General features: G+C 35.6%; 2 protein-coding genes across 7 annotated transcripts in view; both read right to left on the bottom strand.

The window, feature by feature from the left end:
• Nucleotides 1-20936, bottom strand: part of LOC145293736 (rho guanine nucleotide exchange factor 7-like) — a 624934-nt gene that overhangs the window by 433047 nt on the left and 170951 nt on the right. The window lies entirely within an intron of this gene.
• On the bottom strand, nt 6109-9245 carry LOC145293739 (uncharacterized). Its single transcript, XM_080140211.1, has 2 exons — nt 7102-9245; nt 6109-7014 (listed from the first exon to the last, which is right to left on the bottom strand). The coding sequence occupies exon 1, from the start codon at nt 8528-8530 to the stop codon at nt 7985-7987; it is 546 nt and encodes a 181-aa protein (XP_079996337.1). The 5' UTR covers nt 8531-9245; the 3' UTR covers nt 6109-7014; nt 7102-7984.

Genomic DNA, 20936 nt, shown 5'->3' with positions numbered 1-20936 from the left:
TGGAGTGGATGAAACTAACTAACTCTACCTACGTATTGAACACTGTTGAAGTAAATACTTAAAGTTTACGCATAAATTTATACTTTCGTATATTAATTTTATGTGAGTAAATGAAGTAGTTTTTATATATATATATATATATATATATATATATATATATATATATATATATATATATATATATATATATATATATATATAACACCAGTGAAAAATATAGATGAAAATCTCACAATAACTTTATCAAAATCTTGGTTACAATGTATAAAAGGGACAAAATTAGGAAACTTGTCAAACCAAAAAGAAAATTAAATGTTGATAAAAAACCCTCCACTAAATGCCCCACACCCCAAGAAACAAAAACAAATTCTACTTTTTAGCCGACTAGCCGATTTCGAAACCATAATCAGCAATTGTATCAGAATACGGAATTTAGATCAGAATCAATAAGTGTATCGGAATCCAAGTTGAAATCTGCCTGACTTGTCTATTAGTGATGGATGATCTTGCTCACCTTGAGTCCGGGGTAGTGGAGGGGGGGTCTTGCATCAGTTTAAATACTCACACAACTGGAAGGAAAGGAAAAGAAGGAAAGGAAGAAGAAAGAAAATAAGACTAAGGAAAGGAAGAATGAAAAGAAGAATGAAAAAATAATAAGAATGAAAAGGAAAGGAATGCAAATGATGAAGGAAAAAGAAAAGGAAAAAGAATGAAAAAAAAGTAGAATCTGATCTAGTTTTCCTAAAAAAAAAAAAAAAAAAAAAAAAAACTAACAAGATCTCAAACCAATGATTGCTAAATTACTCTCTTCATCTTACAAGCATTTGTTTAATAAACCATCTTTCATATCCTTAATACTAGTTGGAGATTTCCATGCTAAACACTCCACACTCCGGATACCTGTTTTGCAGCAGCAGCGGCAATAATCATCATCATCATGGTGGTGATGATGATGATGATGATGATGATGATGATGATGATGATAACAACAACATCACCAACCACCACTGCATTTCTTGAAAATTTAACAGGTTTCAGTCATTTATTTATTTATTTTTTTTTTTTTTTTTTATTCAATTTTCACCCCAAACAAGGCACAGTGCCACTTTGAAGCAGGGGGCTACTATTAGGGAATTATTAGCGGGGTCATTATGAAGGGAGAAGAGTAGAAAGATGTTTGTTAACATTACACTTGAACTTCTGCATATCATTGCAGTTGGGAAAGCAGAATCCCGGAAGGGAGTTCCAAAGACCCGCAGTTCTGGGGAAGAAACTATTGGAGTAAAAGGCTTTCTTGCACCTAGGGATCTCCACTGTAAAGGGATGAGACTTAGTAGCTTGTCGGGTTTGTCGGGGGTAGTTACGTCGGGGAGGTACAAGTGTTTGCAGTTCGTCAGAGCATTCACCATTAAAGTATTTGTAGAACAGGCAGAGGGATGCAACATCTCGTCGATGGGACAGAGTCTAGAAGCGATTGTTCTTGGAAGAGTGCAGGGGAGGGGACGGGCGTTCAACTAAACGTAACCCTCTCATATACAGGACACTTGTTCATTGTAAAGTTGTCGACCTTCGTTCTAAGGATCAAAAAATGTCGCCTGTTACTTAAAACAAAACAAAAACAGCAGCAATGATGACGATATAGGTGAAATCATAGACAGTTAATACTATTATCGCATGTGACGTGCATTGTCCCCCCCACCCCAAAAAAAAAACTTTTTTTTTTTTTTTTTTTGCTAAATAATCGGTTACAATTTATTCGGGGGGGGGGTACAAACAACAACCTTCAATCACCAACATATTGGAGGGGGGGGGTTAAAAGTAGAAAAGGGGGTACAAACAGAAACATTCTTTTGGGTAAGTATTTAGCTTTCTGAATTTTTTTTTTTGATGAGGATTGATTATCCGTGTTATTTGGATTCTTAGAACTACTGTTCTCATCTTGAGCGTCATTTTCACAACGTTTCGGTCAACGTAACCTCCGACTTTCTTCAAGTCTAGCTTATGAAACTCGAGAATTTGGACAGAATTTCGAACGAAACCCTTTATTTTACTTCACGGGAGTAGTATGGTCTCGTCCCGTCAGCCATGACTGGATAGAGGTTTAAAGTAATTTACAATTGTATTTTGCTTTTTTTTTTGCTTTTTTTTTTTTTTTTTTTTTTTTTGCGAATTACTTAGAACTTCTATCCAGTCAAGGCTGATGGAACGAGAGCATGCTACCACGATCGTTCCAAATACAGTACGGATTCCCAAGTTGAACAAAAACATTCCCAAGTTTGACAAGATACACCTGAAGAAGAACGATGTGAAAATGACACTCAAGATGAAAACAGTTGTTTGAAGGATCCAAATAACACAAAGTATTTAGATGCCAACAATTACTACCAACAATTACACACAGGAAAGAAGTGTGGCACAAGGATACTTTCGTGTGGAGAGCTCCGCGATTTGTAACAGTCAGAACCCAGTTACAAAAACCTAAAATAAAAATTACGAGGTATTATTTGGATTATTGATGGACTACTATGCTCATCTTGTGTATTATTTTCACGTTCCAACCAATGTAATCTTATCTCGTTGTTCAACTCCCCACAATCCCGTTAGATATGATCCTAAATAGTAGCCTCTTACATCCAAGTGGCTATATTGACTATTTAAGTATTATTAACTAATTACTAACTGATAAAACAATACTTAACTGTTACTAACTGATAAAACAACACTTAGCTGTTACTAACTGATAAAACAACACTTAGCTGTTACTAACTGATAAAACAACACTTAGCTGTTACTAACTGATAAAACAACACTTAGCTGTTACTAACTGATAAAACAACACTTAGCTGTTACTAACTGATAAAACAACACTTAGCTGTTACTAACTGATAAAACAACACTTAGCTGTTACTAACTGATAAAACAACACTTAGCTGTTACTAACTGATAAAACAACACTTAGCTGTTACTAACTGATAAAACAATACTTAGCTGTTACTAACTGATAAAACAATACTTAGCTGTTACTAACTGATAAAACAATACTTAGCTGTTACTAACTGATAAAACAATACTTAGCTGTTACTAACTGATAAAACAATACTTAGCTGTTACTAACTGATAAAACAATACTTAGCTGTTACTAACTGATAAAACAATACTTAACTGTTACTAACTGATAAAACAATAATTAACTGTTACTAACTAATAAAATAATACTTAACTGTTACTAATAAAACAATACTTAACTGTTACTAATAAAACAATACTTAACTGTTACTAATAAAACAATACTTAACTGTTACTAACTGATAAAACAATACTTAACTGTTACTAACTGATAAAACAATACTTAACTGTTACTAACTGATAAAACAATACTTAACTGTTACTAACTGATAAAACAATACTTAACTGTTACTAACTGATAAAACAATACTTTACTGTTACTAATAAAACAATACTTAACTGTTACTAACTAATAAAACTATACTTAACTGTTACTAACTAATAAAACTATACTTAACTGTTAACAATTCATAAAACTATATTTTGAAAAATAGTAAAAAAAATAAGAGAAAGAAAGCAATGAAGGAATAAACAACGAAAATCAAAAAAAAATAAATAAATAAAATAATAATAATAATAATAATAATAATAATAATAATAATAATAATAATAATAATAATAATAATAAACGCCTGGATAACGCTGGATAAGGCATAGCTAGTTCTTAACAATTAGTTCATATATTTTGACGCATGACACATACGGAAGGCACTCAACCTAAAATGTCTTGGCCTTCAATATCTAAATCTGCCCCTGCAACCGTTTTCCTGACATACATGCACTTGATAAAATTATAATTCCAACCTGAATACGGTGCTATTAACCGAAACAAATTCAACGCATGGAGTGAAAGATAAAGCATTTCTATCTGTGATGATGATTAAAACAGTTGAGGGAGAGGGGGTAGTGCCCGGGAGTCAGTTACAAGAAACACAGAAGAGTCATATGGTTTTGCTTAAAACTTTACGCCAACATTTCCTCTCCGCCCACCAGGAGTCTAACCTTAATCGTAACACTTTTGCTTTTCTCGTAGACAGACGAGCAAGAAGGAAGTTATCAGTCGAGTTAACACGCAAAACTTAAATTATGACAAAATTAGGTAAAGTATTCGTCTTTGGTCGGCGTTATAACTAACAAGCTCAAAAATTATATGCATTTGATTCATTTGTGGAGATTCATAAAACGAATTTTTAGTTTTTTTTTTAATCTAATTCTACTACAAGGAAGGCATATTGCCACTTGAACATGAGCGGCTATTTGAGCCCATATCTACAGAAACATCATCACTATGCAGGGAGTTGAGCAGCGAGACGTCTGTTCATATTACATTTAAAGTTCTGCATGTCAGTTCACTCCAGAAAACCGAACACCAGGAGGAAAATCCAAAGTTTAGTAGTTCAAGAAAAGAAACTATTCGAGTAGTAGACCTTTACAGTGTTTGGGTTAGGGTGGATGGTGGGAGTTGGCCGCTTATTGGATTAAAAATGGGGGTATTTTCACTGAAGAGGCACAAAAGCTATGACTTTATCGGAGCACATTCCATTAAAATATTTGTAAAACAGGTATAAGGATGCAACATTGCAGTAATGGGATAGGAATTGGAGCTTGGTTAATAGTGCGGGGTGTATTAGGTTAGAACCTCTTGGACCCTATCTAAGAGGGAGAGACTAGTGGTAGATGCACTAACCCAGATGTGGCAAAAATACTCCCTGTATGGGTGGAATGGTGGTTTTGTAGAGATATAGGATATTGTCAGATGCGAGTGATTTTTTCTACCACTATAGAGTCCATCTACTTTGCAGCAGCCTTGGCAATGTCTTCAATGTATTTGTTTTAATTCATGTTATCTGTGAATGTTAAAAGGTAAGGATTTAAACAAAGAGCTCTCAGGTAGTGCATTATTAGTAGGGCTATGACAACAGAATATTCTTTTCTTTGTTTTGACTCTCGAGTATATATCCGACACAGTTAATCAACCGACAATGATATCACTCTATATAAAAGCATATAAGATATTAATGGATAAGAGTCAAAACAATGAAAAGAATATGCTGTTGTCCTAGCCCTAATTATTACTCATGACAACCAGCAGTTGAGAAGGTTTCTTGTAATTGTTAAAGGAAAGAAGCTTAGTCTTAGTAGCATTAAGTGCTACAATACATTAACGTTTTAACCTCTTTTTTTGAATCTTATTTATATATACTTGGGTATGTGTATATGTTTATGTATTAGGTTTGTGCAAAAGTTTTTGCCAATATAAAATGTCATACTTCAGTCAAAGTTCTCAGAAATCAAGGGACCCCCCTACCTGGGGCTAACACTTGAACTCTATATGAGATACATAGATATTCGAGTGTTCCATTTAAGTTCTTTATCTCTCAAACACTGACTCAAGAAATTGAGAACATAATTTTCCTCTCCCCAATTAACCATTTTCATACGTTGTAATATGTTTTTCGTTTTGGTCTCTTGGTCTTACTGGATTCCAAGACAAGAATTTATCTAGTCTGGTGGAGTATCCAGCTTCGTGTTATTATTTGAGGTAATATCACTTGGAGAAGGTGCACCATTCCTCGTAAAAGCTAATGTGGTTTAGACATAGAGAGGAGATCTTATTTGAGCAACAAATATTATGTGACTTTGAATATTTGGTCAGGGTTAACTTCTAGGGAAAAGTATCCTTATGCCAGGTTGTTCTTACAAACCCCTGTACAGAGAGGCCTTAGACACTCGAGGACAGTGTCTAGTAGACATTTCATCTTGAAAACGGAGACCTGTGTTTTTGGAAATCATTATTTATAACAATAGCAACCTTTGATCTGTATAACTTGATTCCATCTGTCAAGGAGATTATAAATGCCTCTCTTGTAAAATTCTTCTCAAGTGGCGTTTATACTGGATTTTGCACAACCTAAGTCTAACTTGATGAATGTCTAGAAAGGACTCTAAAAAGTATGTGATGGTTGGGTGCGTACGGGCACTGTGTTATGATTGGCGAGAGTATATGTTTTTGATGCAAAACTTTTTTTTCATTAGTGTAAATTTTTTTTTTTTTTTTTTTTTTTTTATTCAACCCAAACACAGCATATTGCCACGGAGATGTAAGAGCCATATCTACAGGAGCATCAAGGGTAGGGAGTTGATTAGAGAGATATTTGTTCACATTACATTAGAATTTCAGCATGTGAGTACAGTCAGGCAAGGAGGGAATTCCAAAGGCTAGCGATCTAAGGGAAGAAACTATTAGAGTAGAAAGCCTTCCAGCATCTGGGTGCCTTTACAGTGAAGAGGTGGGATTTTGCTGCTTATCAGGCGTATCAAGTGTATTTACGTTAAGGGAGTACCAAAGCTGCAACGTCGTCAGAGCACATTCCATTGAAGTACTTGTAAAATAAACACAGGAGTACAACATTTTAGTGATGTAACAGTGGTTGGAGTTTGGTGGACAGTGTGGGACCTATTAGATTAGAAATTCTTTTACAAAACAACAATTGTATTTACGCAGCTTGTTTCATAAAGAAACGCAAGTGAAAAAAATTAAAAGAGGTGTGCAATACCAGGAAAAATCTGTTGTTTAGCTTAAAACAACAACTTTGGAGTTAGCAATTCATAATACTACACTGTTAGCAACTGATAAAACTATATTTAGCGGGTAGCAACTGATAAAACTATATTTAATGGGTAACAACTGTTAAAATTGTATTTAATGGGTAGCAACTGATAAAACTACATTAACTGTTAACAACTGATGATACTATATTTAACGGGTAGCAACTGATAAAACTGTATTTAATGGGTAACAACTGTTAAAACTGTATTTAATGGGTAACAACTGTTAAAACTGTATTTAATGGGTAACAACTGTTAAAACTGTATTTAATGGGTAACAACTGTTAAAACTGTATTTAATGGGTAACAACTGTTAAAACTGTATTTAATGGGTAACAACTGTTAAAATTATATTTAATGGGTAGCAACTGATAAAACTACATTAACTGTTAACAACTGATGATACTATATTTAACGGGTAGCAACTGATAAAACTGTATTTAATGGGTAACAACTGTTAAAACTGTATTTAATGGGTAACAACTGTTAAAACTGTATTTAATGGGTAACAACTGTTAAAACTGTATTTAATGGGTAACAACTGTTAAAACTGTATTTAATGGGTAACAACTGATAAAACTATATTTAATGGGTAACAACTGTTAAAATTATATTTAACTGTTAGTTATGGTAGTTCATCCATGTGGATAACGACGTCTTCTCCATTTTTTTTATTGACTATGACTCCATTGATACTGTGAAGCCCGATGCGTAATCTACACCGTTTTGCAGACAGGATTTGGGTTTTGATGGTGAGTGGCTGCTGCTCTGTAGCTGCTCACTCATACTCATGTTGAAGAAGGCTATCCCGACATAACATATGGAGCGCCAAGTGTCTCTGTCCGCTGCCAAGGTCTCCACAAAATTGAAGGGGATATTGCAATGCTTGAGAATAAGCTTGATGCAGTCTATGTAGCATTTTTACAGGCCGTCGACGTTTCGTCGGCCATGAATGATCTGTAAAGAAAACTCTTCAAAGTTTGAGGGCATCCTTATCATGTGGCCCAACCATCGAAGCCGACGATGGGTAAGGAGTGACTCTAGATGGGCAGCTCCAGCTCTTCTGCGAATCTCTGAATGGGACACTTTGTGCCACCAATGGAAGCCGAGGATCTGCTGTAGTCGTTTGACGTGATAGCCATACAGAACCCATGCCTTGGAACCGTACAGGAGGGTGGGTATGACGACTGTGTTGTATACAGCAACCATTGTATGGATCCTGAGGTTATGGTTGGTGAACACTCAATCATTCAGATGGCCAAAAGCAGAAAAGGCGAGATTAAGGCAGCATTGAACTTCATTTCTAAGGTCACAGGAGAATGAGAGATTGAAGCCAAGGTATGTAAAGCTGTTGATATTGTTTAGAGGGATACCTATTGACAGTGAAGATGGGAGCATCAGTTGGAAACACGTTTGGCAGGATTTCTGTCTTTTTGGTGTTGATAAGAAGGCCAGTTTGGTGGTAAGTGTTGGAGACTACGTCAAGACTGCGTTGAAGTCTGCCGGAGGTATGGCTAGGAAATGCAGTATCATCGATATACTTAAAGTCGAAGATGAGCTCTTCAGAGGTTTTAGTCTTGGCCTGAAGACGTTTTAGGTTGAAGAGGCTGCCATCAAGACGGTACTGGACAGCAATGGCATCAAAAAGTTGAAAGTCACGGTGCAAAATCAAAGTGACAGCAACCAGGAACAGGTTGAAAATGACCAAAGCCAGGGCGCATCCCTGCTTCACATCATGGCGAAAGTGTCCAATTCTGCACCTGACCTGGTAACACGTGCATTCATGCCAGTGTGAAACTGCTGGAGGATCGACAAGAAAGTAGGAGGGAAACCAAACTTCCGAAGAATATTCCATAACAGCTCACAGTTCAGTGTCGAAGGCCTTGGTTGGATCTACGAAGGTCAAATAGAGCTCATGATGTTGTTCACAACACTTTTCTTGGACGAAATGAGCAACGAATGTTATATAAGTGGTATTAAGCTCTCTGCGGAAGTCACATTGTGATTCTGGGACAAGATCGACAACAGTCTCCAGAAGTCAGGTGAGTATGATCTTAGCCAATACTTTGCCACAGAAAGGAGAGAGATGTCTCGGCTGTTGCCCTTACGTTTGCAGATGAGGATGATGTTAGCATCCTCATCTGCTGTGGGAGACACTTTACTGATCAGTAATCCAGGATGAACCGGTGGAGACACAGTAGGAGTTCAGTTCCGCCACACTTAAGGATCTCAGCGGATATGCTGTCGGAACCAGCTGCCTTGTTGTTTTTTAGGCTGTGAATGGCCTCCTTCACTTTGCTGATGTCTAGCATGGGAATGGATGGCAGAGTGGGGAGATCATCGAGAATGGAGGGATCTTATTAAGTAGCTCCTGCAAGTGTTCAGCCCATCTTTCCAGGATACCGCTCTTTTCTTGGATGAGAGCACCATCTTTACTATGCACATGGTGCATGGAGCATTGCCTTGGGCTATGCATCATCTTTACTGCCTCGTAGAAATCGTGGGTGTTACCAAGGTCTGCACAGCTTTGGATCTCCCTAACCTTCTTCAACCACCATTTATTTTCCATCCGACGTAATTCTTGCTGCACCATTGCATGGAGGGAGGAGAAACGCTCGCAGAGTGTGGAAGATGCTGGATTTCTAAGAAGGCCATCGTGAGCAGCATTTTTCTCACATATCAGGCAATCAATGTCCCTTGCACAATCATCAAACCAATCCTTGTGTTGCCTCTCAGAGTAGCCAAGCATGGATTCTGAGGCAAGCTGAGAATTTTTGTCATTCTGCCATGAGGGTAGTAGTGGTCATTGCTGAGACAGCAGGATAGGGGGGTACTCGGCGATGGCATCACACAATTTGGCTGAAATTGCTGCATCCCGTCAAAATCGAGTTACTGTTTGGACAGGTGGACGTACGTTTAGCCAGAGACTTGAGCGAATCAGGTGGTGATTAGTGGAGCATTCAGCATCACGCATGGCATGGGTCAAGAGCACATTACGCAGATCACAGTGTCTGACAATGACGAAATCAATAAGGTGCCAATGTTTGAACCATGGGTGCATCCAAGACGTCTTGTACATGTCACGTAGCTGAAAGATGGTGTTGAGACCCAGCTCCGCACAGAGGGACAAAAGTTAGAGACTATTTCTGTTTACATTTCCAAACCCATGTCGTCCAATGACTCCTTGCCATATCTCACGGTTTTCGCCAACTCTGGCGTTAAAATTGCAGAATGATCTTATCGCTGCCTGAAGTGTTCCTGATGGTAGCTATGAAGTTGTCATAGAAACGGTCCTCCACATCCTCCTTCGAGTCAAGCGTGAGAGCATAGGTACTGATCAGGGTAGCATAATGACTCCTGGTCAGTGGAAGCTGCAGGGTCATGACATTCATCAATGGCAGTTGGTGTCTCGGGTAGATGGCGAAGCAGAGATGACCAGATGGCAAAGCAGACACTGTAAATGTGACGGGCATCCTCCAGGAGACCTTTCCAGAAAGAGGTGTAGCCCTTCCCAACTTTCTTAAGTGACCCCTCGCCAGCAAACCTCATATCACTAATGGCAGCAATGTCAATGCTGTAGCGGATGAGTTCCATGGTAACTAGGGTGGTGCGATGCGAGGGCGATTTTTTGTAATAGAATCTAGAAGGGTTCTGACATTTTGTTAGCAATTGATAAAACTGCATGTAACTGTTAGCAATTCATAAAACTATATTTAACTGTTAGCAATTTATTAAGTAAGCATAGTACAGGGCAAGGTGTAATAAGCCCAGATGGAGTTCGTTTGGATACAACTTGTGTTTTTTTTTTTTTTCTTTTACACAGGAGCCACCACTTATGAAGTCCCAGAGGCCACTCGAGGGTAAGGGTTAAAGAGTGTACAGTATCAGAATTATAGTAATCGTTAGCAGTGGAGGTTCGGTAAAAGAAAACGTTTCAATGGTTTGCTCATCATTTGCTCATAATTACATAATTACAAATTAAAAAAAAAATACATTTTATTCTATTTTAAAAAGAAACAAAAATAAACTCGTATTTGAATAATTATTTTTATAAATGAAATTATTTAAAATAAACTTTAGTGCAAAACTTTCCCTAATTTATTTTAACACCTATTTCATTTCATATCTTTAACCAAAATTGGAAGTTTTTAATATCAGGAACCAATTCCAACCAAATTGCATTTACTGCGGAGTTCAAGTCAGGCGTTATTCTGGCTTGTCTTTTTAAATGGTAGTCGTGCCTTGTGTAACTTTCGTTTTCCTCATTTTATCATTTAGTCCTCACATTCTTTCAGTTATGCTTCTGACAAAGGAGGAAGAATTGCTGTATACTGGATCAAAATCTATCACTATTGGCTAGTTTTTGACCTTGAAGTAGTATTTTTCTTAAGCTCTTTGCATAAAGTGGTTTTATGCTTTGTCTGGAGAGATTTCATTCTAAAGAAAAAAAAGGCTACTAGCTCTACATACTCAGCTTTGCTTTCATTTTTGTTTTACAAATGAGAAGCAGAAGTGTAATTGCTGGAAAATTTGTTTAACTTAGAACAATGACAACTTTTGATTTGTGTGTTTGAAGAGGCAATGGCGAGTAAGTTCATTGTTAAGAAATTGCTTGCTTTTTGCAGAAAGGTAAAATAAACTCAATAGCAAAGACAAATTAAACTCAATAGCAAAGACGAATTGAAATGAATTTTTAACAAAAAAAAAAAAAATGTGCTGATTCACTTGAGAGTTTATTTTTTTTCTTTTAACAACAGAATAAAAACAATATGAAATAATATTCATTCCTTTTTAAACAACTGTTGCATGCTGGTCCTTTTTCATCAGATTTTTGTGAAGTTTTATTGAATTACTTATAGGGTCGTTTGTTCATTACATCAATTGAATGAAATTTAAAATGCTTAAAAAAAAAAATAAAAAAGCTTGATTTAAAATGTTACATTTGAAAGTGAATTATCACAGACATATGATGTTTGGCAATTAAAGTAAACCTCATATTTTTCAATTTTGGAGATGAGGATTGATTATTCGTATTATTTGGATTTTTCAAAATATTGTTCTCATCTCCAGTATCCAGTGGCGTATTTAGGGTATGGCAGGCATGGCCGGTGCCATGGGCGCCACTCTGACATGGGCACAAAAATTGCTTGACAAAAATTAAAATTAGTAGTTAGGTATATCTAAGGTATAAATTATTAAGAAGGGGCGCACATTCAAACTTTGCCATGGGCGCCATTTTACATAGGTACGCCACTGCCAGTATCATGTTCACAATGTTTTAGTTGATGTAATCTCCAACATTTTTCAAGTGTATTTTCTCGCATTTGGAAATTTTTCTGTCAAACTCAGAAATCTGCACAGAATTTCAAACAGGGTAGCATGCTCAAACAGGGTAGCATGCTCTCGTCCAGTCAGCCATGACTGGATAGAGTAATTTTCAATTGTATTTTGTGTGTCACTCACACTCTTCTGTGCAATCCTCCGTGCAAGCGACACTCATAATACAATTGCGAATTATGACCTCTATCCAGTGGACTAAATAAAGGCTTCTGTTGTAAATTCTATACAAATGAAAATCAAATTAAAATTGACCTATTTTTAGTGGCAGCAGACAAACATATTATATGAAAGAGATTTCATCTAAAAAATACATATTAAAAACATTTTGTGTTTAAAGGGGAAATAACTCTTTGCTCAAAAGTTATCTCGCTTACTTCAAAGAAAATGTGATAATGAGTCATGTCTTTTGCATATTTCCAGACATTCTGGATTAGGACATGTCGCAGAAGTAATACATCTAAACTAAGTGATTCTTTCTTACAGTTATAGAGCGATAATAAATGTTAATTGTGACTCTATACAAAAGAGTTTCAATTTAATTATCTCTTTATATTCGTTGCATATCTTACAATGACCACCAAGTCACTTAAACTGGCAAAGAGGATGAGATGTGAATTCACAAATGATCCACGAAGCATGCTGCGAGCCTTCTCTGCTTTATCGTTATTTTCATGGCAAGTGCTCGTCTGAGCTCCAATCTATGGTCCCCCCTCACCAAACTTTCACAAGAAACACTCGTCTAGCTAAAAACACTATCAATAATTTCTCCCACACTTAATCTGTGCCTAAACCTAAACATAGATTCCACGAACAAAGTTTCTTTCTTAGAATTGCACTCCTGTGGAACTGTCTTCCATTTGCCTGCTGCCTACAATTTGGTTGTCTTCAAGTCCAACGTAAACAAGTTCTTGACAAGCCGTTCTATTTAAATTAACAAATTTACCAAATTTTCATTACTAACAATTACTATATTGTCCAATTGACTACTGTACACTCATTAACCCTTATCCTCGAGTGGCCTCTGGGCCTTGATAAGTGGTAATGCTGATGTAAAAATAAGATAAAGGTACAGCTTCCAACCCCTTACTCCAGACCATGTTTTATTTCCGCTACACAAAATGGCCTGTGGTATATAAAGACAAAAATCTTCAGCAATTTTTTTCAGTGTCAATTATCATCGTCTGAGGTTGATAGGTGTATTCGTTTTGGAGAACATGTGATTGCCTCATTAAAATTGCAAACTGTGTATTGAAATAATTTCATTTCGGACATGAGCTATGTCTATTGGTCAAACATGGACAAACAATTAAAAGATCACAGTCATAATTGGTCAAATTCTCAGTCAAGAAAAGCAAAACTTTTTTCTTGTTATATTCCAGATTCACCTCAGTAATATCTTCACATAAACATTGCTGGATCCATTGATGGAAATCTAGTGAACACTGTTAACATGCTAGTAAAAATCCAGGAGGATTCACCATTAGTGTTAAGCAAACGCCGGGCCAAGCTGGGTATAAAGCATTTATTCAGTTATTGGTCCATCTATCTATCTGTCTATCTAACGAAGTAAATAACAGAGTTGAATTGTGGGAAACGATAGTCGAGCAAGCATGCAGGTGCAGAAAGAGTCAAGGCATCAAATTGTGACATGAATCAAACTTTGGGATCAATCAAATTGCACTGGAAGGTATGCAAACAGGGATTGGATCTGATGTGTCAAGGGTTCCGGTTTAAGAAGCCAAATTAATTTTAGTGAGTTGATTTTTGAGACGCCAAAGAGACAAGATGGGTTAAACAGGTTTCCCTATAAGGGGACGACAGTTTCCAAATGGATGCAGAGAAACCACAAGCCAAAGATCGTCATTCACTCCAGTTCTGCCGTGACAAAATGCCTGGGAGTGAATAAAGAATATATATATTAAAACATACAGCATCCTCTGTCTTGCATGTGGCTTGGTATAACAGAACCAGCTCCCTCAAGACATTTGCGAATATCCCCAGGAGGTGTAGTAGAAGAGAGGTATGTCATGTTTGTGTATTATAAATGTACTGTGAACTAATATCTTCTGACACACACACACACAGACTGGACGAGTCATAACCATTAAAAAAAAAAAAGAGTTAAATAACCATTAAATAAACAGTTAAACAAGCAAAGAGATAATGTTGCAATATTTTTTAATTATAATGGGGGTATGGTCCCTCCCAGTTGGAAGATTCTATTTATAAACGATGCTGCTAGGAACTGACGAATCAAATTAATTCACGTTCTGCTACCAACCAATCAGAAACCAGAATTGCTCCATAAAAATTAAACCTTCTTCTTTAGCAACCTTGCATGTTTTCTTCGTGTCAACATGGGAAGAATTTTTTGTTCTGTGGCTTCCAACTCAAGAACTGTCTACAGAGAACCAGTCACCTCCAGGACTTGTATAGAACAACTAAGCATCAGAAACTGTTCTGAAACTAAACATGGCTTACAACTCGAGATGGTAGCAAAGTGCAGTTCCGACCTCTGGACCCATAACCCAGATACATTATATATAACACAAGATCTATTGTCATTGAGTCATCTCTACCTTTGCATCTGTGACAAGCAAGGACATGTATGACATGGAAAAACGAAAACATGGCTGGAGAATAACAACGTTGTTCCTGTATATGTGCAATTGTCATTCATTTATGTCTTCTGGGTCAAACCTTCCCTGACTTTGTATGCAACTACTGAGCCTTGCTGCTTAGATTACTACAGATTACATCATTCAAAACAGACAAAAAGCACGACCTTTACAAGTTCTGTACAGAAGTCTGACCCTCAACTCATTAGAATGGCTGCAGAAATTCTTTCATGATCATCTCATCAGTAGATTGTGTGATCATGAATGGGTTTCATGCTTCTCTTCTGAAAGGGGTCAGATGAAAAGGCCTATAACATGGTTTATCACTTTTTCTCATTGATATTTCCAACTCATAGATGTGAGGTGCTTTCAATAAGTTTCCAGACTTTTTGTACACGCATTTAAAATTGTTGTAAAGTCTTGAAAATTTAGTATGTTATTGTTATACATCTTATGAAAATTTTTATGATTTCATGTTCAAATGAACATCTACGGCAGGAATTCAGAGGACAGTTTATAAGAACGATATGCAATAAAATTCTGTTTTAAACTTGGAAAAAATGTCACAAAAATGTATGGAACGATTCAGACTGCTTTTAGATCATTTTACATGAATCAAGCATAATTTTTTGAGTGGCATAACAGATTCAAGGAAAGCAGGGAGTCTGTGAGGGATGAGAGTTGTGGGAGGAGTAAGGAAGTCAGAACACCAAAGTTGATTGGCCAAATAAAGAATTTCATGGATAAGGACCATCGTGTGTCTACAAAGCTATATAAGCTGCACAGTTTGATGTCTGTGTGGGAACTGTACACACAATTATTTGCGAAGAACTAAAGATGCTGACAATGCTCCAGTCCACAACTTCATTCTTGTCACAGACTATTTGATCAAGATGGGCATCAAGACAGTTCCTCGCCCTCCCCATAGCCCAGACCTTGCTCCCTGTGACTTTTGCTTATTCTCTAAACTCAAGGAAAACCTTAGAGACTGTTTTTATGACACAATTGAGATGAAAGAGGTTGTGACGAAGGTCATTGACACATTCACACAAGAGGATTTCCATGGGGCTTCCCAGAAGTTGTTGGAACGATACAACAAGTGCACTGCAGCCAAAGGAGATTACTTCGAAGAGGACTAGAGTTTCATGTGTGTACTATCAATAAAAGTGCCCATATGGAAAACGTCTGGAAATTATTTAGGGCACATCTTGAGTCTGCTAAGTTTGAATCCAGTTCGTTTCACAACACTTTCACTTAGGGCAGCCATTCCCAATGTGAGGCGCATGCTCCACCGGTGGGGCATGGCAATATTTTGGTGGGGCATGGGCAGGACGTGCACCCTTGGGCTTACTATACCATATTATATATTAAATATCACAAAGAGGAGGCATCAGGATTTTAGAAATGCCTAGGTGGGGCATGGCCCAAAATAGGTTGGGAACCACCGACTTAGGGATATTGACAACCTTCATGTGGTCTCTTCTCTAAGTATCCAGTGTCTTTCTAAAATGACTTTCTGACTAGATAAACACCAGTGAAACAAATGCCAATAATGATGATCTGATTCATACAAAATAAATGAATGATGCTCAACACCACCATTATGCCTCAATAACTCGTCTTTTACATAAATTTGCCTAAACACCACTTAGTATATTCCTAAAGCTAAACGTTTACAGCATCACATGCCAAAATAGGTAAACATTTATCCATCATTAAATTCCAAACTAACTTTCAAATTCCATTCTTATCAAAACAAAAAAAAAAAAAAATTAAAAACAAAATGTCTGTCGACATTATTCGCTTTTAGCATTCCATTCTCAGCTAACTTTAAATTATTTGAAAAAATAACATTTTTGAGTAGCAATTGTTTTTATTTCTAGTAATAAAACTAGCCATACCTACCCAGCGTTGCCCGAAAGTAAAAAAAAAAAGAAAAAAAAATTTTTTAATGACTGACTTGTTTAACATGAAATGAAAATTGGTGAATCTTATTTCCCTAATGAAATTGTTTTGTGAAATAGAAACTTATTAAACATTTTAGCATGTTGAAAATAGGCAAATGTTATAGCCTATTGACTTAGAGTGTTTTATGTCAAATTGATAAGTGGACATTCTTAACTCTGTGCCTATTTTTGCATTAAATACTAATCTTTTTTAACTAGCAGGACCTGTGGAAATTCCACAGCAGACTCATTCACATGTAATATACTGATGTTGGCATTCTGTGGATGTTCAGCGTGAATGAAGATGCCCTGATATTATTGTACCTATTTACTATGCCTCCCCACGGGACAGAGTTAGACACCAGGGTCGTTTTTTAACGTGGAGAAAAGGTACAAAAATTAAAATTGTCTCAGTCGTGAAGGATTTCTCCTCCACCGAAAGAGAACAAGAAATAGAAGTGCAGCATCTGAAGAACAGATACTACACTTTGATCTTGTCCCGAAGGCCATTGCAAAAGTATTTATATAAGTTAACAGGGACGCTCGACGTAGCCCGGTCATAAAATACGCTTAAATATTGTTTTTTTTTTTTAAATATATAGTTGAACGTTAAAAAATGACATTATTTTTTGCACCAACCTAATATCATATTTTACTTTATGCAGATTTCGTAGATATTATTATAGAGTCAATTTTCTATCTATTCTTATATATTATAAAGTTGTGATTTCAAAAATAAAAAAAAATATATCCATACAACTTGGGTGCATCAGCTTGAATCGAAACTGAAACCAAAACTAATGAAGAAAATTATATATATATATCTATAATCGAAACTGAAACCAAAACTTATGAAGAAAAATCATATATATATATATATATATATATATATATATAACTGAAACCGAAACGAAAACGTATGAAGAATTATTGGTAAAATTATTTTATAGAAAGATAGATTACTTGAGTGCCATCAGCTATAATCGAAACCGAACCCCAAACTTATGAAGAATTCTTGGTAAAATTATTTATTACAAGACATGGAAGGTCATAACAATTAAACGACAGGAAGAAAAAAGATGTAAACGCAACACACATAAAATAACATACAGATTATTAACTGTGCACCAAACAGATACCATACTATTTAATTCACTGCACTGTATCAAAAGAATAGTACATACAAAATTTCAGCCAAATTGGCCCAGTGATTTCCAAGGAAAAATGGAATGGACAGACACAAAGACTAAAAGAAAGATAATATAGAAAAAAAAATGTTTTAATACTTAATAATTCTTTATAGTGAAGAATAAATAATGATAATGAATAATTAATTACGCACACATGTTTGAAGTTGCATAATTTAATATGTATACTAGTGGGACCTGTTGAAATTCCACAGCGGCATCTTTCATACGTAATATACTGCTGCTGGACGTTTCTGTGGACATTCAGTGAGAATAGAGACCTCATGATATTATTGTAGCCCATTTGTTTAAACTGTAAAAGTATTTTTCTAAGTAATCTGATTAACGTAGTGTCAGAATATATCTGGTTGTTACGGTTTATCTCCAATATCCTTATAGGCATCTATGACATATTTTCATTGTTTGGATGCCTGGCGTGAACAGAAACCCCACAATATCGTTATACCATCTTTAAACAGAACAGAACCCTTAAATCCTAGCCGGGAGACCAAGAAGGTATATTTTAGTTTCACGTATGGCCCAAAAGCGATATCATTTTTCTTTTTAATTAATTTTTTTTTTTTATATTGCGTTTTTGGTGATCGGGAGATCCTATTTATTAAAAAGGAGGATAGAAGGTGATAACATACTACGAACATTAAATTAGCGTATCTATATACTAATAGTTTAATGTTTTATCCTCCTTTTTAGTAAATAGGATTTCTCGATCGAATAATTTATACAGGGTGACCAAAAAAAACAGAGGACATTCAATTGTTTTTCTGAGCATTTTACAGTCAACGGAGAAAAAAAGGCCAAAGATCCTAGTGTTTTGATGTGATGTTTTGAATATAATAAACTAGTTATGACCAAAGTTTCATTTCATTCGGACAAAACACTAAGAAACGGGGCCTAATTAGAGTTGGGGACAGTTTTTTTTGTGTCACCCTGTAATCTGGAAACTGTGACACATGTACATACATTAAAGGTACTACAGTATTAATATATAGATTAATTTTTTGAAGAACTGAGGGGAGAAAACAGTACAACTGTATATGATAATTTCCCTTTAATCTGTTTTGGTGAGTAAAGAAAAATGTCTCCATTCCAACAGTTTTCATAACAGGAATTAGTGTTCTCAGAAAAAAAACGAAACTTTTTTATCCAAATAAAATATACGTATGTTAAAATATTGTGAAAGTTAAAACAAAACATAGGTTTGTCCAAATCAAGTAAGGATTGCTATTTAATCTGATTTTATAAAATAAATTTATATGTTAGATTATAAGACAACTTTATGTGTGTGCGTTTTTCTCGCAAATATGTGACTTACATTGAATTAATATTTTTTCCTTATTAATCAAATATTTCAGGGTACAGATTTTCACTCTCCATTTTCAAGAACTTTTCAAGGTTTTTTTTTAAGTTTTCAAGGCCTTCTCCAGAAAAAATCCAATCTTTTTCAGACAAAATTTGAGGTTTGTTTTTACAATCCACAGCAATTCGAAAAAGTGGTAAAAAAATAAAATAACCAAACAAATGTCACTATAGCCAATAAAAATTACTTTGCAATCTACCTGCATCGTTTTATTTGGTGTTTTTAAGTAATTTTAAATTTTTTTTTTTATTTCATTTCAAATGAAATAAAAAGCGTTCTTTTATATTACTATTAGGGGGAGGGGGCATATTCACCTTCCCCGTTTGGGCAAGGAAAGGTTCTTTTTTTTCTTTTTTTTTTTTAGAGGGATGGGGTCATTTTTGTTTATAGTGGCTGCCACTAACTCCCCAAATTAAATTATAAATGAGAGCAAAAAAAAGAAGAAAAAAAAAAAGAAAAAAAAAGAAAAAAAAAGAAAAAAAAAGAAGAAAAAAAAGAAGAAAAAAAAAGAAGAAACAGATTTGAACCTCCATTCCCACCAAATAAAAGTGCGAAAAAAAATGACCTTCCACTCTAAAACAAACTTTCTTGCATGCAGACGAGACTTCTAATGGCAAATATGATTTTCAAGGCCTTTTCAAGACATTTTCCATATTTTCAAGGATTTTTCAAGGTGATAACAGAAATAAGATCTTTACAAAGAAAAAGTCAACATTCAAGAACTTTTCAAATTTGTACGAACCCTGTATTTACTAAAAATCAAACGTGTGACAAAATCATATTTTAAAAAAATATATATATAAATTAAATAAGCTAAATTTGTCACTAGGCATTTTGTTTATCAATAAACAGGTCAATCACTGTAAGCCTTTGTTGATAATTGAAAAAAAAAAAATGATTTATTTTGTACCCTTTCGAAATTTGAGAAGCGGTTGGTTTATTGCCAATCGCCTGAGGCATCTCTACCAGGAAATGTCAACCGATCTGCTCAGATTATTTTTTAATTTTTTTTTTTTCAGGAATATAGTGCACCCCATTTGGTGCACTGGCTTTTACTTCTCCACTTTTCATTCTTGTGTCACACATCACTATCTGCAATGAGAAAGGGGTGAATGCCATTCATTGAATCATTTATATGATAGGAGGCATTACTTCTGGAATGCCTATTTTTTTTATTCAGCCTAAATGGAGCAGAGGGGGCTGCAAATTGCATTGTTATGATGACTGATCTTATGCATTCATAACCTGAAAGTTTCATCTCGGTTACCTATATTGAGACTCTGAGAAAGCAGCATCCGTCATGGATGTGTGTCAGAAGCGGAGATGTGTCATTGAATTCCTGGCAAAAAATACAATGAGAATGGTGGTGCCTATATAGAAAAATTCTAGAGCACAAAAGGTTGCTCGTTTTAATGGACCACTTACGTCTTTGTATTTCTTCAACTTTTTGAATATAAAAAAAAACAGAAAAAATAAGTTTTAATTTTGGAACAAGCCTTGTAAAATACACAATCGTTTCTACACTCCAACAACATCTGATACAAAAACTTCAATCTATCCCTGACATGTCCATCAAGTTCAACAGTCTTCATTTTATTACTGTTCAATGATATGGGGAAACACTTTAGTGATCGTCTCATAAGTGGAGGGTATTTTTTTTTTTATATGTCCAGCCCTAATAAAGCATATCGCCACTTGGATGTAAAGGGCTATTATTTGGGACTGTGCCTAGGAAAGATTAACAAGATGTTGGTTTACATTATATCTAAACTTCTGCATATCAGTACAGTCA

Source organism: Euprymna scolopes, chromosome 15 (assembly GCF_053919585.1).
Source record: "Euprymna scolopes isolate OS-2025 chromosome 15, ASM5391958v1, whole genome shotgun sequence".
NCBI lineage: Eukaryota > Metazoa > Mollusca > Cephalopoda > Sepiida > Sepiolidae > Euprymna > Euprymna scolopes.
Note: the sequence above shows the minus strand (reverse complement) of the source record. Positions and strands in the feature narration are given on the sequence as shown.